Here is a 20,703-nt window from a genome sequence, read left to right as displayed (position 1 = left end):
GGAAGCCTGTAAAGTGGGGAGGCAGCTCTTGCTCAGTCGGTACTCAGCTGCAGTCCCATCCTGAAGGCTAACGCGTCCACGTCTGGAGGTGCCACCCAGTCTCTTCTACATCACAGCAAGGTGTCTGTAGGACAAACAGCAGCCTCTGTGCTTGGGTCCGAATGGGGATGGGAGAGGAGCGAGGGATCACCACCCCCACACTGAGATCTGGTGGCTTCAAGTAGCACAGGGATGGACACTGAGAGGCATCCCAGGGCAGGTGGGGGGGGGGGGGTCCCATCTGCCTCTGCCACCAGCTCAGTGTGTGTCCTGCTTCTTGGGGCTCAGTTTCTCCACGCATGAGACAGGCCTGGTGAAGGTCCGTCACTGATGAGGTCCTTCCCAGGTATGACACTCCGGCTCCTTCCCTGGCTTCTGTGGGAACTGGAAAGGGGCATTTTCACAAAGAACTAGCACATCACCATCGTTCAGGACCAAATGATTGCCTTTCCCTTTGATGAGCTCAAGTTTTTCATTTGAGTTAATGAAATGCAAATACCCTCCGTGGTCTGCAGGGAGAAAACCCTCCAATGAAGGAATTTTGAGGAAGGAGAATTATCAAGACTGTTTGGAACATCGAGGACTTGAATGTGTGAGGGTCTGTTGATAGTTGCAGAGGACTTTAAAGATCATTTAGGAAAATGCAAGTGGATGGTTTGATTAAGAGGGGCCTACTTGAAAGACGTGATGACTATGGTAACATGCATGTCACCGACAGCTGCTGGGCATGGACGAGACTCGTGCCATCAAAGCTGTGTCAACCAATGCTCTGCTCCCCGTGTCCAACACGCACCCCTGGAACTGACCCCGGCCATGCCCGCCTGAGTGTCACAGCCTTCTCACATTGTGCGGCCATCATTCCGAGTGTTATTGTTATGGGCATCTGCTACCTGGAAGGTCAAGGTCATTCCTGAAAGCAGAACAAGTGCTCCTCTTTGACACTTCATAGAAAAAAACAGAGAAGAAATTGAAACTCATTTCTGAAGTGAAGCCAGCAGTCCTTTGACCTCTGTGAGGCCTGCCGATGCTAAACCCGAGACAGCCTTGGATGGCTCCGGGCGGCTCCGAGGGAGCAGCAGGCCCGAGTTCAGTGCTCAGGTTGGCCTGGGTCTGAGTGCTTCTGCCAGGGTGGTGCTTCAGGACAGAGAATTTACTCAAGCCAGATACTTATTGGGAATTTGCATTTGCAAAGGAAACATTTACCAAAACAAAAGTTGTGTTTATTCCCTTTTTTAACCAGGAGTCATTTGCATAAGAAACAACTAATGACTTTTGGCAATTAGGGATACTGCATATTGAACACATGGTGCCCCGAAATCCCACCTCAAGTGCTGAGAAACAGCTGTAAATTCTTTCCCTTCTCCCAGCAGCACAAAGGGCCCTAACTGCATGCCCTGCCAGGGAGCCATCAGCTAGGGCAGTGCCATGGTGACAGTGGCTGGGTCCTCAGGCCCTAACTCAGAAGCCCAGCTGTTGGCTGACAGGGTAATAGCAGCCTCTGTGTTGTTCCCATCCATGGCCTTGGGAAAAACGGAGGGACAGAGACAAGCAGGGTCACCGCTTCGTCAGCTCATGGATCCCTTCTCTTCCCACCCGGCGAGCCCCACCAGTTTCCCCCCATCCTTCCTCCACCAGGTCATCCTCAGAACTTCTCTCAGGAGTTCAGAGACTGGCTTTCCAGCGATCTGGGCCCTGGACGCCTTTGAACACCAAGGAAAGGTCCTGGTCATTGTGTGCAGGGATCTGGACAGGCACAGCACACCCAGAACCAGCCCAATTTCAGGATGTGTGTGGACCTCCCGGGTGTGGAACCTCATCCTTTCTGCCTCGTTTCCTTATTTGGAGGTTCACAGACCTTGGTCCATACCACAAAATATTGGAGACTCTGAAAATATGTTTACACAGGTTTCACAATGCAAGAAAAATGCTTGTGTGAGACACTGAATATTTAAAATGTTGAATTTAAAAGTGGTGTGTGAAAAGCCTGCCCTCAACCATGCTTAAAAATATATATTTACACAGAGCGAGAGAGCATGCACTGGAGCAAAGGTGAGGGGCCAGCTCCACGCCCACCCCGGGGGGCATCCAGCTGCTCCCCTGTGCCCCCCTGTGCCACCTGAGCTCACAGGCTCCGGGGTCCCCACCCCTCTCCCGCCTGCACCAGGAGGCTCGGGAGTCTGGACCCAGCATCTTGGCATTTTCTCTGGTTTCGCAACTCGAGGTGCAGTGTTGGTAAGGGGGAGAGAAGGGGGCCACCAACAAGGGCACCCTCACACATCCTCCAACTCGCCTGAAGAGTCGGAGGAAATCATCCTTATATGAACACATACTCCGAACCCCATGGAGGAAGACAGAACATCCACCTTCATAGACTCTCCCAAGGCCGAGCCTTGTGCCCAGTCCCCGGAGCTCCACTGGCCTTGAGGCCCTTGTCATGGCCTAAAGGGATGTGCTGGGCATGCAGGACAGAACAGGGGTCATGGGCCGGCCACTCTGTGCTGCCCAACGAGGACCACAGCTTCTCCTGACCTTCAGCACTCTCCCCAGAACCACTATCGTGGAGCCCCTCAAGCTCCATAGTTTTCCAGAGAATTTTCAGTTTGGGCTTAAACGCCCTGAACAGGAAGACAAGTATGGGTGAAAACCAAGTCCTCTTAGAGTCCAAACGGCTGTCCCCTGGAGGGAGTCCACGGCCTCCCTTCCGGCCAGATGAATCCTCTCACTGGACCAGCTTCCCCTCCCGCCTCTCTCCTGCCCGGGAGGACCCCCGCCCCAACTGTGCATCGGAAGCCACCCTGCAGAAGGACTCGTACAAAGCCAGCAGATGGCTGTGTAGACACACCCAGGCTTAGCAAGGACCCAAGAGTGATGCCATTGGGCTGAGCCTGGACCCGACTCCCTCCCAACTATGTTACCTGCCAGCCTATGTGTCTATTTGGAAAACTTTCGTAACCAGGAAAGAGTTGCCTTGAGAGATGACATTCTCGACAGCTGCTGACAAGCTGAAAGAACCATAACCAGGCATGAGGCTCCTCTTGGAAGGTGGTCTGTGGAAGAAGCCACAGACTAGAAGAAAGACCTATCAGCCTGTTGCAGTGTGGACCCTATTTGGATTCTGATATAGAGAAGCAGATTACATTATGGCATCTGTGAGAACTGGGAGTGCAGTACTGAACACTTAATAATATTAAGGGATTATCACTAATTTTTAAGATGTCTTAGTGCTTTATTGAGGTTATGGTAAAAAAATGACAGGATCCTTATCATTTAAACATGCATATTGAAATTTTTACATATCTGGAATTTCCTGAACATGCTATAGGGCTCAGGGGCATAGCTTGGTGATCCTCGGAGGTGGGTGGATAGGGATGCAGAGGGCCTTTATTTGTGTATGTGTTTGAAGTTTTCCACTCAAAAAACTGCTGAAGGGAGAACAGACCCACGGTTTTGAGGAGGGTTGTTTCCAGGTACTGGTGAACCTGAAAGCCGGGGAGGGGATGACCACCCAGCAGGAGTGCTGACCCGGAAAGTGAGCGGCAGTGGGCACAGGGCCAGACAAGGAAGCCGTGGAGACCATGGTGGGGCAACCACCACCACTCTGCACAGCCGTGGCCATCCTGCCCCAGAGGGGCAGCGCCCCTCACCCTGGGTCCCTGTGTCCCCTCAGCTGGTCCGTGGGGAACTGGAGCACCTGCAGCCGGACGTGCGGTGGGGGCACCCAGAGGCGCCTGGTCCAGTGCACACGGCGGGCACGCTACAAAGCAGAGCGGGTCTCAGCCAGCCTGTGTCCGCAGCCTGCACCCTCCAGCCAACAGGCCTGCCACTCCCAGAACTGCCCACCTGTTTGGAGCACTGGGCCCTGGACAGAGGTAACTTGGGCAAGGTTAACGTTGGGGGCAGAGCTGGACCCTCACTCAGCCTTGCGGGGCCTGTGGCCTGGGGCCTCTAAGGACAGGTTCTGATTGCCCCCTCGTGGGAACTGAGACCCCTCTTCCTGTGCAGTGCTCGCACACCTGCGGGAAGGGGTGGAGGAAGAGGACCGTGGTCTGCAAGAGTACCCAACCTGCAGCCAGGGCCCAGCTGCTGCCCCACGCCGTCTGCCGCTCAGAGCCCAAGCCCCAGACTCACGAAGCCTGTCTGCTTAAGCGCTGCCACAAGCTCAAAAAGCTGCAGTGGCTTGTGACCTCCTGGTCCCAGGTAGGTACACCTGATACAGGTAGACACTCTTCATCCAGGTAGGCTCACCTAGTTCAGGGAGGAACACCTATTCCCAGGTAGGTACACCCAGTCCAGGTAAGTGTACCTGGCACAGGTATATGGTCCGGGTCCAAGTAGGTTCGTATGGTCCTAGTAGGTGCACCTGGTCCAGGTACATGTGCTCCATCCAGGTAGGTACACCTGGTCCAGACAGTTGTGCCCAGTCCAGGTAAATGGATCTGGTCCAGCAGGTGCACCTGGTTCAGGTAGGTGCTTTGGGTCCCAGGTAAGTGCATCTGGTCCAGGAAGGTGCACCTGGCCCAGACGGAATGGGGTCAACCAGCTCCCCCTCAGGGCTGCCTCTTCTCATCTGATTGCATTGCTTCCTGCTCCTCGACATCCCCTTTGGCTTTCCCATGATGCCCCCAGGGGCACCCCAGGTCATCACTCTGTCAGTGTTGAGGTGAGGATGAGTGGGCAAACGGGTGTGTGCCCTCATCACACTGACAGTGGGGCACTGGCCTGGTCCCAGGACAGGGCAGCCTTCTCAGCAGTGCTCACGGGGCATGGAGCAGGGAGAGGGTGCAGGGAGAGGGTGCGTCATCCTGGCAGGAGGCAGTGCACCCATCTCCTAAGATGGGTTCCGGTGGGCCTCATATGCTCAAGGCCAGCAGCCCTATCTACGCTTCCTGTGGGCTCTCCTAGGCCAGCTCTATGGGGACAAACATCTAGAGACATGTGTTTGGAACATTAAAGCTTTGGCCCAGGGGAGGGCGGGACACCATCAGGGTGCAGACAGGGCCACCCCTGTGTCTGGCCCCCCACACACCAGGCATGGCATCAGGAAGGCCCTTGGCCCGTCCCCTGCCACTGTGTGCACAGGGGCTGCCTGAGGGGCGCATTGGAAGCCCCTTAGTAAGGAGTGCGTCCCCTTGGGCATAGCTTTCCATACACTGAAAAGCATCAGGTAGCTAACAACCCTCAGGACAGCACCCTACCCAGAGGGGACCCTTCTAAAGGGGAACTGAGAGATGGCCCCCCTGATCCCAGAGCCGACCATCTGTGCTTCTGCAGTGACCCTGGGAGAAAGCTCCCCCTTCCCTGCTCCTCAGGGGCAGACAGGCCCCGTTCCCAGCATGCCTCTAGTGGCACCCTGTTCAGGGTGGCTGATGCATTGGCCCAAGAAAGGATGGCCATGCCAAGCGAGGCTCTTGGCCCCATTGAGGCAGTGCTTTAACTTGCCACTGAAAAATGAAAACACTGCCACGGTCCCTGAAGTAAGCTTTCACTGCTACCAAAGGTCCCCACATTCTGTCTGGCACAGAGATGTCAGGGTCTCCTGGGGCCGAATCCTGATGACATCTGGGAAGACATCTCCATGCACATCTCTGAAGACAGAGTCCATGGGAAGGAAGTCTTAGGGCCATATAGCCTGTGAGCAGAGGGCACATGGAATGTCCTCACCCTGCATATGAAACACACACACACCCATGCACACTCACATACTAGGGCTTCTCCTAGGCAGGGTCCCAGGAAGCCACCCAGAAGAATCTTCCAGCGCCATCTCCTCGTTGGCCTAAGGCACACTCAGAGCACACCTGTCAGCCTCAGTGTGAGCAAGCGAAGCCAGAACCCGGGCCCCTCCACGCAGGTAACCCAGAGAGGCTGCAGCCCAGCTGGAATTTCCCCCTCAGGCTCAGCAGTCCCCTGAGCCCTTGGCCAGGCAGCAGCCCCAGGCCATGGCCCTCTCTCCGACACCCCGAGCCCAGCCTCACGGCACAGCAGGATGCCTTGCTCCTGGGTGTCACCAGCTGCAGCCTTGTGCAAACTGGCCTGCCTGTGTGCCCGGGGCCCCTCTGCCCGGGCAGGGTGGGTGCAGCAGTGATAGCTCAGGCTTAGGGCGAGCCTGGCCTGTCACGAATGGGTTTGCTCTCCGAGTGTGCTTGCTCTTCCTGGGCTGCATTCAGCTCCCTGGGGAAGGTTTGAGAGCCCTGGCTTTCCTCTGCCTGCCCGTTTCAGGGGCCAACGGTGTCGCTCCATGGGGCTCTGGGCTGGCTTCATGTCCTCCCGTGTTGTATTTCCAAGCGCTCTGACATCAGCTACAGCCAGGTGTTTCCCTTGCCAGTGAAAAGAGAGCTTCAGGTTCACTCAGTCATGGGTTCCGACTGGCCTGCCCTGCTTGTGCCCTCATAAGCTGTGCCACTGTGGCCTGAGGATCCTCCTCTTTTATGCCAGGTACCGCGATGCCTTTTTCAAATGCCAAGGTCAATAGATTTCATTGAATGTTTAAACTGACAGAAATGTTCAGGCTAACAGGGTCAGGAGGCAGTTCGGGCCTGCTTGTGGGAGAGACACCGGCAGCCCAGGAGTCCAAGCTGCCACTGCCCCCTCCCCTCTCCTTCTGCTTTCAGTGCTCTGCCACATGTGAACGAGGGGCACAAAGGAGATTCTTAAAATGTGCTGAAAAGTACATTTCCGGAAAGTACCGAGAGCTGGCCTCCAAGAAGTGCTTGCACTTGCCACAGCCCGGGCTGGAGCTGGAACGCCCCTGCACCCTGTTTCCCTGCCCCAAGCACCCTCTGTATGCAGCTGCAGGCCCCCCGCGTGCCAGCTGGGTTGCCTCGCCCTGGTCTCAGGTAAGGGTGGCTCTGAGTTCCCAAAGAGCAGGTGGGCAGAGCCCTCTCGGGAGGTGGTGGCTGGCAGGCAGGGGAGTTTCTTTGAGGGTGTACCCCAAGGCCCCCAAGCAGCCTCCTGACCCTTCTCTTCACAGTGCTTCCTGGGTGTGGGTGTGGATTTCCAAGGATGGTCTCCAAATGTTACAGAACTTTCCAGGCACGGGTGCTGTGTCCTAAATCCTCTCCCAGTTAAGTGTAAGAAATGTTTTTCGTGAAAACTGGGCAGAATTCCCCAGCAGTGAATGTGAAGAGGAAAGAAACACGAGATGTGGGTCAAGTAGCCGCTTATAAGATCACACCAGCCCCGCCAGCCCCACTAGGCAGGCGAGAGTGGAGCAGCCATGCTGGAGCTGTCCCGTCGTGTGCAGGCCCTGGATGGGCCTGCCTGGGCCGCCTCCCGCCGCGCTCTGCAGGCTGATCCTGCCGTCCCACGGGGGCCGCCCTCCTGCCTCACGCTCTCCTGCTTTGGGTCCCGCAGCCCTCCCCTGAACGTGGCCCCTGCCTGCCCTGCTTCTCCCTTGCCGGCTCTGGTTTGGTCCTGTGAGGGGTCCATGCCCTGCACCCCTGCAGCTCTCAGCTGGGCAGGAGCCAGGCCCAGGCAGTGCAAGGGGCTGATGCGTCTTAGGCCATTCCCACAGGGCGAACCCGGAGTGCTAGCACGGCTTGCGTCTGCCTGAATTCGTGCCCACCGCACGAGTTGGTGGGGGAGCACTTTGTGACCTTCCCATCTGTCCGCCTGTCCGGGCAGTGAGCTCTGACCGCCCGGCAAAGGCCCCATCTCTGAATCTCTCCTTCCGAAGAGATGAAGGTGGAAGGACACGGGCAAGCAGAGGGGTAGGGAGTGCAGTGGCAGCCAGCCGGTGTCCCCTGTGCTGAGGCCACCTTGCAGGGAGTCCTCGCTCCCTCCCTGGAACACACTTTGGGGTCCCCAGCGGAGGTGTGCTGCCAGGCTCGGGGGTAAAGGCAGTGGAAGGCTGCTACCTCCTGCTAAAAGCCCCCACGTGCCAGCCCTGCTCTGGGCATCCTGACTCATCCCACCCAGCAGCCTGATGAGGGAGGTCACATCATCACCCCACTTTCACAGATGAGGAAGCCGAGGCACAGAACCAGGGAGAGGCAGGAGCTAGCCCACTCGGCGGGGCTCACACGTGCTGTGTGATTTGGGGGACAGTCACCAGGTCCCCTTCCTTCATCCTCAGCCTGGCCCCTGGGCACCCTGCTAGAAGGCACGAGGGCACTGCCCATCATGGGCGAGGGTGGCAGGACAAAGCCCAGGTCAGAGCCTATGTCACGTGCTGAATGTTGGTTTTTAAGAAGTGAATGCAAACGATGGCACTGTCAGGCTTCTGGTTCCCCACCTTATAAAAGCACCTTGGTTCTGGGCCAGGGTTTCATAACCGTATCAGGTATAATCTGTCCCAATAGCACAGGGGAAGAAGCCCTGTTAGTTAGACCTGGGGGCACTGAGCCCCCAAGATGCCCAGACCACAGAGGGCCCTGTTGACCCACCCAGGTGACCCTCACTGATGCCAGCCACTGATCCCAAGAACACAGAGCTGATGATGTCCGCCATCCATCACTTTCAAAGGCATTTTCACGAGGCTTCATCTGTTTCCAAAAACATTTCCTGAAAGGTCTGCTCCAAGCCTAGTGCTGAGGAGTGACCCAGTGAGCAGCATATGGCACAGCCTCCCTGCCTGCCAGCTCGCCTGTGCCTGGACAGGGGCCTGCGTCCTGTTTGCCCACTTGTGCACTTGTTTTCGTGGCACACCTCCCCTTGGCGCCTGCACTGGCCCTGTGCTCTCTGCATAGCCAGCCCATCCCATGGAGACCAGGGTTGCCCTCCCGGGGACAGTGGCCTACATCCCCAAGCTTACTGGGTGTCCTGGCTAAAAGGAGCATGGACAGACAATAGACTATGTCCTGGAATCGTGCCCCATCGGTCCTCCAGCCTGGTGAGGTCATCAAAGGTCAAGCTGCCCGCCTGGATGGAAGAAGCTGCTTGCAAGCAGACAAGGTCACAAAACCATCGGGACTGATGTTGACCCAGAGACTGTTCTGCCAAAAGGGTTATGCTAAGTGTGTTACATGTATCTTCTATAGATTTGCACATGTGTATGTGTGTATATGCATCATATACACATATATATATCCCCCAGTGCACCAAGCCCATGCTAAATATTCAGGAAATGTTGCCTGAATATGTGAATTTTAAAGAAAGAACATTCATTGAGTGAGTCAAGGCAGCTACTCCTGGTCCTCATTTAGAAAACTGTTGTGTGCTGGTCCCAGCCTGTCAACAACCTCTGTTGTGGCTGGACCTGCCCTTGTGGTTCTTACTATGATCACAAGAGGACCTTCAGTAATAATCATCAGGAAACTTTGAAAAAATTAAGGTTTATTGCTTACAAGACCTGGAAATTACACACCCAAAGCTGCATAGCCAGGTCACGGGGTTGGGGCACAAGGCCTGGGGGTCTACAATCATTGGGTGGTAGGTGGGAGCCTAGGCTATGCAGAGAGTTCAGGCTCACTCTTTATTGGCAAATTTAAAACATAGGAGCAGGAATTTAAAGCACAGGAAGAGAAAGGAATAAGTGGCCCAGATGACCCACTCTGGAAATCAGCCAAGCTCTGGAATGCAAAGGGGCGTCAGAGGGAGGCAGCCTGGCTCTGTACCTAGTGGCCCGCGCTGTGTTTATTCAGACAGCCCTTTTTGAAGGGACAGCTCTTTAAAATGGATGCCTGGGCAATCAAAGCCTAAGTCCAGCACCAAATTAAAAAAAAAGAATCCCCCATAACTATCAGGGCTTCCAGACCTTCCCTCTCTCTGGGACGACAAAGTGCACACTGGGCTCAGGGTTTCGTTGTCACTGCCTGTCCACATTGCACACTCTGGTGGGACACCCATTGTCACTACCTGTCCATGTTGCACACTCCGGTGGGAGACCCATGCGTAGTGGCATCGTCTTTAAAAACCAGAGGCAGTCCTTGTCCACCACCTGCTTCCTCCCGCTTACTGGGACTGAAGCTGAGGCAGACACACCCAACCCATGAGGCCTGGCTGCGGTCTTGGAGGCCCTCCCGCAAGGCTATGTACCTGGTCAAATGAGGGAGGAGGCCTCTCAGAGAAAGCAGAGGAGGTGGCCGGACAAGCTCACGATGAGTGGTCCACGGTTCGTTTCCCAGCCAGGCTGCTGTGCCCCCAGCTCCACAGAAACTGTAACCAATTTGGGGGGTTGGGGGAAAGTGCTTGTAAAAAATAGAACAATTGTTATAGACCTACCAATGGAGCAGGCTGCTTCCCACTTGTCTGCACCACGTGTCCTGGAGGGGATGTCAGTGTCCTGTGCTGGAGATCAGTGCCTGCAGGGACAAGCTTTTCCTGAGCACACCAGCCTGGGCCCAGGCAGGCCGAGCTGAGCTGCCCACAGAACCACAGCCAGGCGGGGCCTTAGCACCTGGCCGACCAGCTCTCCTCCCACCTGCCCACAGGCTTCCCCTTCCTCTGAGGTGAGCCTCTACGCTGGAGGCCCCCAGCCATGCTCTATGGCCCTTCTGTACTCTCTAGTGACACAAAATCCCTGTCCTGAGCCCCCCTAACGGGCCTGTCACTGTGTATGGCTTTTCTCAAGAGTGGCACCTTTCCATATGTCATCAATAATGTCCTGCATTCAGCAACATCTGGAAAACCCGTGTCCACCCAGAACCTCACAATGTGATCTTCGTTGCAAGTGGGGCCTTTGGGAAGTAATTAGTTAAGATGAGGTCATCCTGGAGTGGGGCAGACCCTAAACCCAGTGACTAGTACCTTATAAGGCCGTGTGAAGACTCAGAGACTCACACAGGAAAGACCAGGGACAAAAGGTGCAGCTACCAGCCAAGGAATGCCGGGACCACCAGCGGCCAGCAGACCCCGGAGACGGCACGGGCAGGTTCTCCCCCAGAACCTGCAGGAGGAACACAGCTTCTGCCAACACCCTGGCTTCAGGCTTCCGGACGGTGAGCGTGGGCTCCGCAGCTTAACTGCCCGCTTTGTGGTGACCTGTCCCAGCAGCGCCCCCCCGGCAACTCACGTGGCGCTGGTTTGTGTCCTTGTCCTGTTGTTTCTTCCGCCCCCTCCCAGAGGCAAGGTCTGCCTGAGCTCCTGGCGGGCAAGGTCTGTGCAGGATTTAACTTCACGTTCCTCGTTGCCCAGACTTGGCGAGGACCGAGGGCTTGGGAACCAGAGCCAGGGAGCCTGCCCCCCACGGCTTCTCTGCCAGAAGAGACAGGGGACTCGGAGGAACACCTCAAGGCTCCATTCATCACAGCCCCCCTGCTGGGAGCGGCCACAGGGTGCTGGTCTCTGGCCCTTCCCGATTCCCCGCGGACTAGGCTCACCCAGCTCGGCACCAGTGCGCCTGCCGTCAACACTGCCGACTAGCAATGCTCTAACCCTCCCCACCCTCAACGACCCTGAAATGAAGGACGTGAGGTGGCAGAGCAAAAATCGCACATAACTGTAATTTGAATGTAGTCGCAGACTCTGGCTGTGCATGTGTGAGCATGGGCCTGGCTAGAGATCCGTAAGCCTCCTGCAGACCCATGATGCCTGGCCTGCCACCGCGGAGCAGGGGACATTTGCATTATATCCTTTTCCAGCCTCTCCTATTTTAAATAGACAGGATCAGTAGACACTCTTTAACTATCTTCTGAGCTGAGAAGCTGAGCCGAGCCACTTCCGGGCAGACGCCTTGTCTTCTCTGTCCCTGGAGAAGTGTGGGTCAGAAGAGACAGAGGTGGTCTCCACAGCTGTTCCCCTGTGTCAGAGGGGAAACGGAGGCTCCCGGAACAGAAGCAGTTCCCCGCCTGCTGGCCGCCCGGCAAGTGCCCACCCCACTCCGCTCCATTCTCAGACTCCAGGCATATTTAGAAAGAGAAAAACAAGGTTGATCGTTACTTAATTTAAACCAATCTTGCAGAGCTTTTACTGGTCTGAAATATTCAATCTGCTTGTCTAATAAGTCATTTTTATCATAAGCTGCCTGAAGTGTTTATCCACTGTGACTCATCTATTATGTTCTAAGACTGTCACTTGCAGGGAGCAGTGACTCACAGGGCTCCATTTCTCCTAAGGACTCGTACCCAAGAGGTGCCCCCAAACTGTGGGAACTTGTCTGAGCCATAATAAATGGCCAGTGCCTGGCTGAACTCTGCCCCCAGACAGGTTTATTCTTGTAACAGTTGAAAGACTGTGGCTTCTGTTACGTGATCTGCAGGGTTTCTGTTGATTTAAATGGTTTTGCTTATCACCACATTTAATGGTACTCTGCCAGGTACGACTGACTTAAATCAGGGTCACTTGGGCTGAGTGTCAGGTGGTTCACAGGCTACTTTGGTCTGGGAATGGCTTAAGTGTGAACAGCTCTTGGCCTGTCTGTCAGGTTCTATGTGTCAGGTACGGGGTATGTCCTCTGTGCTGGGGTACAGGGGCCCTGGACCACTTAGGTTCTTCAGCAAAACTGTGCACAGAATGGCCTGGAAACATATGGACTCTGAGGGGCAAGGAGCCGTGTCACACAAGACCCATAAGGTTTTCCTCCGTGCCAATTAAACCACAGTTGTATCAAAGTCCCATCAAATGCACGCACACAGACATGCGCATGGGCACATACAAGAGTATGCACTTGGGCTCACATGTGGGCACATGATGAATATGCACACGAGCACCCACACACGCACATGGGCACGCATGTGAGCATGCACATGGAGACTTGATTTGGAGGCTTGTGAATGTATCTGCTTCATCCCAGGCCACTGCCCTGCCCCCAGATGCCCACCTCTAATCATTTCTGTTGAAAGTGCTCTCGCCACCTTCCACTTAGGGAAGTACTCAGGGACATGGTGCTGTCTTGCTGATGTTGACATTGTAAGGTTGAAGTGCATCCTGCCTGGGTTTGAGGGTGTTTGTATTTGTAAGCAACTGAATTCACACAGAACTCCCTAGCCCCACTGAAGTTTAGAGCAGACGGTGAGAGGATGAGGCCGCAGAGGTCTGTGTACCCCATGCTGGGCAGAGGAGCCATCTAGTTCTGGGGGAAGTGGGGAAGCCACAGCGGGTGGAAGCTCCAGGCTGGGAAAGAGGACGCCCCACTGAGGTCCCCAGGAAGATGAGAAGTAAGAGGAGGAACTTTCAGGGGCTCCGAGAGAGACAAGAAGGAGGAAGCCTTCGCTCTCAGGAGTGACCATTAGTTTGTTTACTTACTATGCTTGGAGTCTGAGAGATGAACTTTGCCTGACGGAAGCCCCATGGCTTTAATGATCCTGGTGACTGTGAGTGGTGGACATGCACCTCTTACGAAGGCCAAGCAGAGCATCAGTGACTAGAGATCAGCAGCCATCACCCCCCACCAGCCTTTCTCCACAAAGACAAATGACACAAAAGAAGCCTAGAGGCAAACATTATTTAAATATGCATTGACATTGGTTTTTGGTAATAACCTCTGTCATTATGGAGTCATTATCCATTTTGCATGCTCATCTACCCGGAGTTTACGTGGCAGCTCTGGACAGACACAGATGTGGCTGTTCACACAGGAGCAGAAGAAATCCAGGAAGCAGGGCTTTGCAGCACTGAAGTGTCTAGAAAATGTGTGTTTGGTGGATGTCTTCAGTCAGACTCCCTGGAAGCCCAGGACGAAGGCGACCTGCAGAGGCAGTTCCAGGGCAGGGAAGCCAGCACGGGGTCCGTGTGCGAAGCAGCAGGGGCTGTGGCCCCAGAGAAGGCCATTTAATCAGCTTGGCAAAAGACCCGCTTGCCGACCTTGGGCCCCGCTCCCTCGGATCTTACCTTGACTCCTTCCCCATCTGACTCCGTAGTGGGGAAGTCCTGGGAGAGCCCCTGGCCCCCTGTAAAAGCCCTCAGGCCCTCTTAAAGGAGGCAGGCCTGTTGAGTTGAAGGACAAGAGGCAGAGGAGGTATCAGTAGACAGAATCCCCCACCCACGGCCCAGCCTCGGCCCTGGGGAGCTTCACTCAAGTAGGAGGCACACCTGCACAGATACCGCAGAGCGGCTGCCACTGTGCTTATGGCTTGCACTCGAGACGAGGCTCCTGTGGGCGCTCCCCAGCCCCTTTCATCCTTGGTCCGCACCCCAGGGGTCTGCAGTCTGGTGAAGGGCTCCATGAGCTTCTTGCGGTCAGCTTGTTTGGGAATCTCAGATCCCACGGAAAATCCGGAATGTGAACCCTAAACACCTGTGTGGAGTTTTAAGGCATTATGCTTGTGACAGGAATGAAGAGCTTGCATTTTCTCTCCTGGAAAGACAAGTGACTCCTTGTTTTCAGGGGGCTTCTCCCTCTCCCCTCTCCTGCTGTGGCACTGGCTCGGTCTGTGCAGAGCGTTTTCAGAATGTGCAGCTGGACATCTCCGCTCTTTCAGTTCACAGGAAGAAATGCAGATTTTGAGACATTCAGAGACTTTCCACCAAAGATATTTTTCTCAAAGGAAATTGTAAGACTAGACCAGTGCTTCTCAAACTGGGTGTGCACACGGATCATCTGGGGTTTGCGGACTCTGGGGCAGAGGCTGGGGAGGCAGGGCTGGTGGGCTGGAGGTGCTCACAGGCTCCCAGCGGAGGGCCGGGCTCCGGCTCCGGGAGGAGCGTGAGTGGGGCTGGTCTGTGAATGCCCGAGGAAGGGGTGGGTGACTGTGTTCCCCACTGGTGCCCAGTCCCCAGGTCAGTGCCTGGGTCATGGAAGACAGCGATTCCTATTTGTGAATAAGTGGATCATTAGCAAAAAGACTCAAACCACCAACTAATTATTTTGGCACTCTGTAAGTGATGAAAAATGGCAGTTAGATCTCTTGATTCCTAATTCAGGCATCTCATTAGCAAGACTGGGATTCTGCCCCAGCTGCTGCTGGTGAAAGAAATTCAGCTCTTGGGGCAGAGAGGTTGTGGACATCTGTGGCTGTGCATGTGGCCAGTGAGAACCTAGGAGCCTCCGCCCAGCCCGGGTCAGAGTGCCAGCTGAGGGAGGGTCTGAAGTGCCGAGTGCAGAGCACGAAGACCCAATCTGTGGCTCTGCCAGGATGTGCAGAGGGATATAAGTAGGCAGCAGGGAACGTCTGGCTCCTTCATGGATGAGTCTGATAATTCAGATGAGAATCTGCCCACCACATTATTTTTTTTCTGATTGCCACACTCATGTATAAAACTGAACTTTGATGACTTTTGCTGAAATTGTCTTTGAAGAGAATGGGTAAGCCTCACGGAAATGTTTCAGACCCACATGTTTATCATCTGAATCTCTGCATTTTCATCTCCAGGGACCCAGCCATCTTTACCTAAAGAAGAAAAAAAGAAAGGACAATTTCTTCAGCTTATTATTTTTCAGGATTCTGTTTCCAACTTCTCCTCTCAAGCGGCATCAAAGATGCTTTACTGGCTGGGTCCCCAGGGATTCAAGAAGCCACTTCTCAAGCCTCCGATTGCAGCAGGGCCTGAGAATGAGGCAGGAAATTGTCTGGCTGCTTACCTGTAGGCTGAGTTTTTCTGTGGAAACCAGCCCCAGGCGCCTTAACTCTCTGGGATGGGGTCTGGCACACTGCCTTGTGCATTTTGGCAAGCAGCCTGAGTCATGTATTTCCCCAGTTCTGCACAGATTTATCCTTGCATTTTAAAGCAACTGTTTAGCTTGGCCACCCCACACCAGGACAGCCACACTGTCCTGTCCTGACCCCAGCTTCTTGCAGGTGCTCCCTAACTGCCTGCATTCCTGACATTTTTGAACCAGTGGACTTGTTTGAGCACAATTTACGTAATTCAGTCTAGACTTCAAGAGCTTTTCTTGGACAGATTAATTGCCGCAGGTTTGGGTTCCTCTGTATCCCTGCATCCCTGTTCCTTGCCTGCAGTGGGTTTCAGATACGCCCACTCATATGGTCTGTGTGTGTGCACCAGGCCAGCTAGTGAGATGATCTAGCCATACCACTCCCTGCATCCAGGGCCCCTGTGCTGTGTGCCTTAGAAGACGGGTGGCCCACTGTGTCAGGGAACAAAGCCCTTGGGAGGATGCGATGACCTGTGCAGCTGGGGTCACCACCTCTGGGCAGTCGGACTCTGTGAGCCTGGGGTCAAGAGGGGGCTTGGTTTCATCACGCCTCTGTGGATTGGCTCAGCAAGCATTTCCAGGTCAGGACCACCAGAAAGGGCGACCTGGTGACAGTGTTCCCGAAGAGCATTGTTCTTGGTGGCAGATGCACAGCCCGGACAGGTCCAGGGAGTGACCCTGATATCCCCAGATTTGTGCCACTTTCCTGTGTCCATCAGATCAAGAATGACTTAACAACATTCTAGACTTCAGGCACTTCTGCCCCCTGTCCATACGTGGGATTCATCCAGAATCTGGTCAGCCCCCACGATCATAGAGAGCCCCCCTTAAAGAGTCTGGGTTGGGGGGAAGCTGGGAAGATGGAGTGCCCGAGGGCCCCAGGTGATGTACGTATGTGTGTCTTGCAGTGCACAGCCAGCTGTGGGGGTGGCGTGCAGACGCGGTCCGTGCGGTGCCTGGCAGGGGGCCGGCCGGCCTTGGGCTGCTTCATTCCCCAGAAGCCTGCAGCCTCCCTGGCCTGCAACACTCACTTCTGCCCCATCGCAGACAAGAAAGGTGAGCGCCCGGGGCACCTCAGCTGACCTGGGCACTCCGCAGTGGGTGTTCAGATCGAGGGGCAGTTCCCTAGAGGACCTGGCGAGGTGTGTCTGGAGTCTGCTACAGTTTCCTCTTTCCATCCTCTCCTCCGGTTTGCCCATGAAATGGGCCACAAAGCAGACCCAGAAATGACATCAGTGGTTGTAAAATAAGAATAGCTTTAGGAAATTATAATCGCTTTTGATGTAGGTACTATTCGCTATATTCAAAGAAGGTAATTCTAAATCAACAGCCTTTCTCCCCTAAGTTGAAGAAGAGCCCACCTCATTCACTGGGTGCTCTCTGAACATCACCCTGTGCCCGTGCCCTCAGATGCCTCAGGCGTCTGCAGAGACCAGCGGCCTGTCTGTGTCAAGGTTCCCCAGAGCAACAGTGAGCTGGAGGACAGCGTGTGGGCTGGCTCGGTTAGGACTGGACAGGAAGCTCAGCCAGCAGAGCCCTCTGTCCTGGGGGTGGGAGTGGCTGAGCAGACAGGCTGAGCCCAGAAGGGAGAACATGCACCCTTGTGGGGACCTTCCAAGAAGGGTCCTGTGAAAACACCAAGTTCCCATTTTACCTGAAGGGCTGCCTCCCTTCAGCAGCTCCAGAGCAACGACAGATTCACCTGGACATGCCAGCATGGGACACGGGGCTGAGGAAGGCTGACTACTGGGTTTGCTCGCTTTCAGGTGCCTTCTGCCAGGACCACTTCCACTGGTGCCCCTTGGTGCCCCAGCACGGCATGTGCAGCCACCAGTTCTACGGCGAGCAGTGCTGCAGGGCTTGCTCCACGTCCAACCTGTGAGCCCAGTCGGAGCCCCTCCCTGGGCAAAGGGGTGCCTGTTTTCAGCATACCTGAGCTGTGCGGTCTACATTGGCAGTATCATGGAAGACGGAAGACGGGGGACGGAGCCCTGTGTTAGGCTCTTGGATAACACTGTGCAGGGTGTGGGTGTGAGCCAGGAGTGGGAGTGCATCCCTGTGCACACAAATGCACACTATCATGTTGGATTGAAGCATGGATGCAGGCAGGAGGGCCCGCTCTGCAGGAGGGAGCAGTTTCCTGCAGAAATTGCAGTTCAGCTAAATCAAGTCAAAAAGGGTTTGCATTTCAGCTAAATCAAGTAAAAAAGACTGGCGGTGCTTAAACTTGCTAAAAGATAAATGTGTGGTGCTTTGTTCAAAGAAAGGTCATGAAATAGGAATCAGTACAAAATTATCTACCAGAGAGTAAGCTGGCCCCCTCCCACCTTGGAGACCCCTTCCTGGTGTCAGGAATAAACGCTTCTGCCCTGGAGAAGCAGGGCCGGGGGGCAGCGCCTGGCTCCGTCCCTACGCCTCCTCTCTCTGCCCCAGCAGCCGAGAGTTTCTCTTCACAGGGTCCTGGTGTGGGGATGGGAGCTGAGTGTGGTCTGTGTCCTGCTGGGGAGAGGCGGGCCTCAGTGTGCTGATCTGAGGTGTTGCTCCTGGAAATGGGAAAAGTGAGATCCCCCCAAGGTGCTTCTGTCCTTGCAGACCCGAGTGCTGGAGGAGAGAGTTCTGATACTTTGTTTTATCTTTCTCGGTTATTTACAAGTGAGCAGTCCTGTTTAGATGCCCTTCTAATGCTCCTCTTCCTCACAAGTCATAGCAGATTTAGCGCATTACCAGGTACACCAAACCCTGCTGTTCTTAAGAGGCCATGGTTGGTCCTGATGGGACAGATGTCAACCGACGGGATAACCTTAGAACCCCATGTTTTATTTTTGTGTGTTGTGGGTTTTTTTTTAAAGCTTTGTCTGTCACTTCGGTAGTCCTTGTGAGGCCCATCCAGGGAGATGGCCACCCACTTCCCCATGAAATGCGGTGCGGCGAGCCTCCCACATCCTCTGGGCTGCTGGGGCCGCTTTGCATCCTCCTTCCTCACCATGGAGCTCCATTCAGCCTGGGCACTTGGATATTTATATTTGCTGGAGTTTTATAATAAATTTTATATTGTACAGCATACTTCAGAGCCACTCGTGGTTCTTCACAAGATTTCCTTCTGAGACCTGAGGGCCGGCATGGAGATGGGGGAACTGGTCCCAGAGAGAAAAACCGGGCACTGGAATCCAATAGGAAGGACTGGAACTGGGCTGAGAAAGGGCCCCCAGGAGTGGGGGCTGCAAGGAAGACGGCTGGCAACCGGGGTGGCGGTGGCCCGAGTAGAAGTTGGCAATGCCACTGGGGCTCCCGGGCTAGTGACCAAGTTTTTTGGGGGACTCCATCTGCAGCCTCCCTCCTGGGGTGCAGGTATAATTAAAAGGCAGCCCCTGACCTTGTTGTGATCCTTGCTTCATTCATCAGGGGTCACTAGAGAAACAAATAATCAGCGATATATATAAAGAGAAGAGAGATCAATTGTAAAGAACTGGCTCCCATGATTGTGGGGGCTGGCGAGTCCAAGACCTGTAGTTTTTGGCTGGCAGTCCAAAAATTAGGGTGAGAGTTGCTATTCAGTCTTAATTCAGAATTCCTCAATGCAGCAGGATTTCTATGGTGCAGTGTGGAGGCTAAATTCCTCCTTCTCTGGGAAACCTTGGGGAAGTCCTTGCTCATAATGTCCTCCCGTGACCGATGATGCCCAGCCACAGTATGGACGGTCATCTGCTTTACTCAGTTTGCTGATTTCACTGTTAAATGTTATTCACGACTAAAATATACCTTCCTGGCAGCATCAACTCTGGTGTTTGACTAAATAAATGGGCACCAGAGCCAAGCCAAGCAGATGCATGAAATTAACCATCACGTCACTCCATGTTGGCCTGCATTAAACCAGCCTTGGCCCTAAGAAATGCAGCCCCTTGCATGGTTGGCCCCACACCCCCTCAAAACCTCCCTGGCTGCAGGTAACATCAGCTCCTGATGTCTCACAGCAGGCCTGCACCACCTCAGCCGGCACATGGGCCACCAGTGTGGGACACGACCCCAATCCCATTTTACAGGGAGAAAGTTGAGGTAGAAAGCATGTAGCTTTTGCTGAGGTCAGAGCCAGAAGGGGCTGACTTGGGATTCACACTGATGAGATACCATGGTCTCTATTCACCAAGGCACTGGGGCAGCTCCCCAGACCTCCATCCCTCAAGTAGATAATAATCCTATTGGTAATAGTTCAATGGTCCTTCCCTGCTGCTGTTGATGACCCTTTGTTGGACACCTGTTCACCTGGCTCTGCAAAGGACATCAAATGGCCAGATGTGGTCCCACCTTCAAGGACTTCATCTTCCATCAGAACGGTAAACACCACCCAGGGATTCCACACATTTACAGGGACCAGCTGGGGATTGGAGGTCCTGCTCTAGAGGGAAGTGGCAGACCAGAGAGGAGCAGCCTTCCACCTGGGACTTAAAATGGGGAGAGAATCACAAGCAAGAGTAAGAATGGGGCAGAGCCAAGCCCAGGGTCTGCCCTGGAGCTGCTGGGGTCCGAAACCATCAGCCCAGCCCTCAGTCAGCCTCTTCACCTGGGTGTCCCAGCTCTGGGTCTGCCCCTCCCACTGGTCCTGCATGCCCCCAAGGGGTCAGCGTGAAGCCCTGCACAGTCTGGGTCAGTCTCTGACCCAAGCTTCCATCTGTTCGCTGCTGCCGACATTTTAGCATGGCCCAGGTGGACTTTGCCTCGGCACCCACCAGCGCTGCAGTGTGAGGGGCACAGAGGCGAGCACTGTGAGCGAGACCCCACTTGGCCCTCGCAGTCACACCACCGTGCAGCATTCAGCATCCCCATCCCACGCAGCCCACACCCCTGGAAGCCCCTCGCCCATCCTGCCTGTCTGTGGGCCACTGAGTGGCAGGTGACCTCACCTGTGAGCCGCTAGTGGCCCGGAGCCCTGGGGGCTCCTCCACCGCAGGAGGCGCGCACAGGCCCCGCCCCCACCGGGTCTGGGCCCCGCCCTGAAATAGCTGGTTTTGGAGAGTATCTTTCCTCATCAGTGATGGGCTTGGGATTTTTCTCAGCCTTTCTTCGTTTCTCCTGAAAATGTTTGTTCTTAAAATAGTCTCAGTACCTGGGGCTGGAAGAAAGTTCTAGGTGTACAGAACTGTAGGAATGAATTCAAAATCCATGCAGACGGACAGAACCCCACCGCATCCCCCCTTGTA

General features: G+C 54.8%; 1 protein-coding gene across 1 annotated transcript in view; it reads left to right on the top strand.

Moving 5' to 3' along the window:
• ADAMTS16 (ADAM metallopeptidase with thrombospondin type 1 motif 16) overlaps positions 1 to 20,315 on the top strand; it is a 161,300-nt gene extending 140,985 nt beyond the window's left edge. The window contains exons 19-23 of the mRNA XM_037015523.2: positions 3,707 to 3,908; positions 4,042 to 4,236; positions 6,648 to 6,872; positions 16,417 to 16,564; positions 17,275 to 20,315. Of these exons, the coding sequence (XP_036871418.2) occupies positions 3,707 to 3,908; positions 4,042 to 4,236; positions 6,648 to 6,872; positions 16,417 to 16,564; positions 17,275 to 17,390 (886 nt within the window). The 3' untranslated portion in view covers positions 17,391 to 20,315. The remainder of the gene's footprint in view (positions 1 to 3,706; positions 3,909 to 4,041; positions 4,237 to 6,647; positions 6,873 to 16,416; positions 16,565 to 17,274) is intronic.
• The last annotated feature ends 388 nt before the right edge of the window (positions 20,316 to 20,703 follow it).

This window comes from Manis javanica, chromosome 1 (genome assembly GCF_040802235.1).
Source record: "Manis javanica isolate MJ-LG chromosome 1, MJ_LKY, whole genome shotgun sequence".
Taxonomy (NCBI): domain Eukaryota; kingdom Metazoa; phylum Chordata; class Mammalia; order Pholidota; family Manidae; genus Manis; species Manis javanica.
Note: the sequence above shows the minus strand (reverse complement) of the source record. Positions and strands in the feature narration are given on the sequence as shown.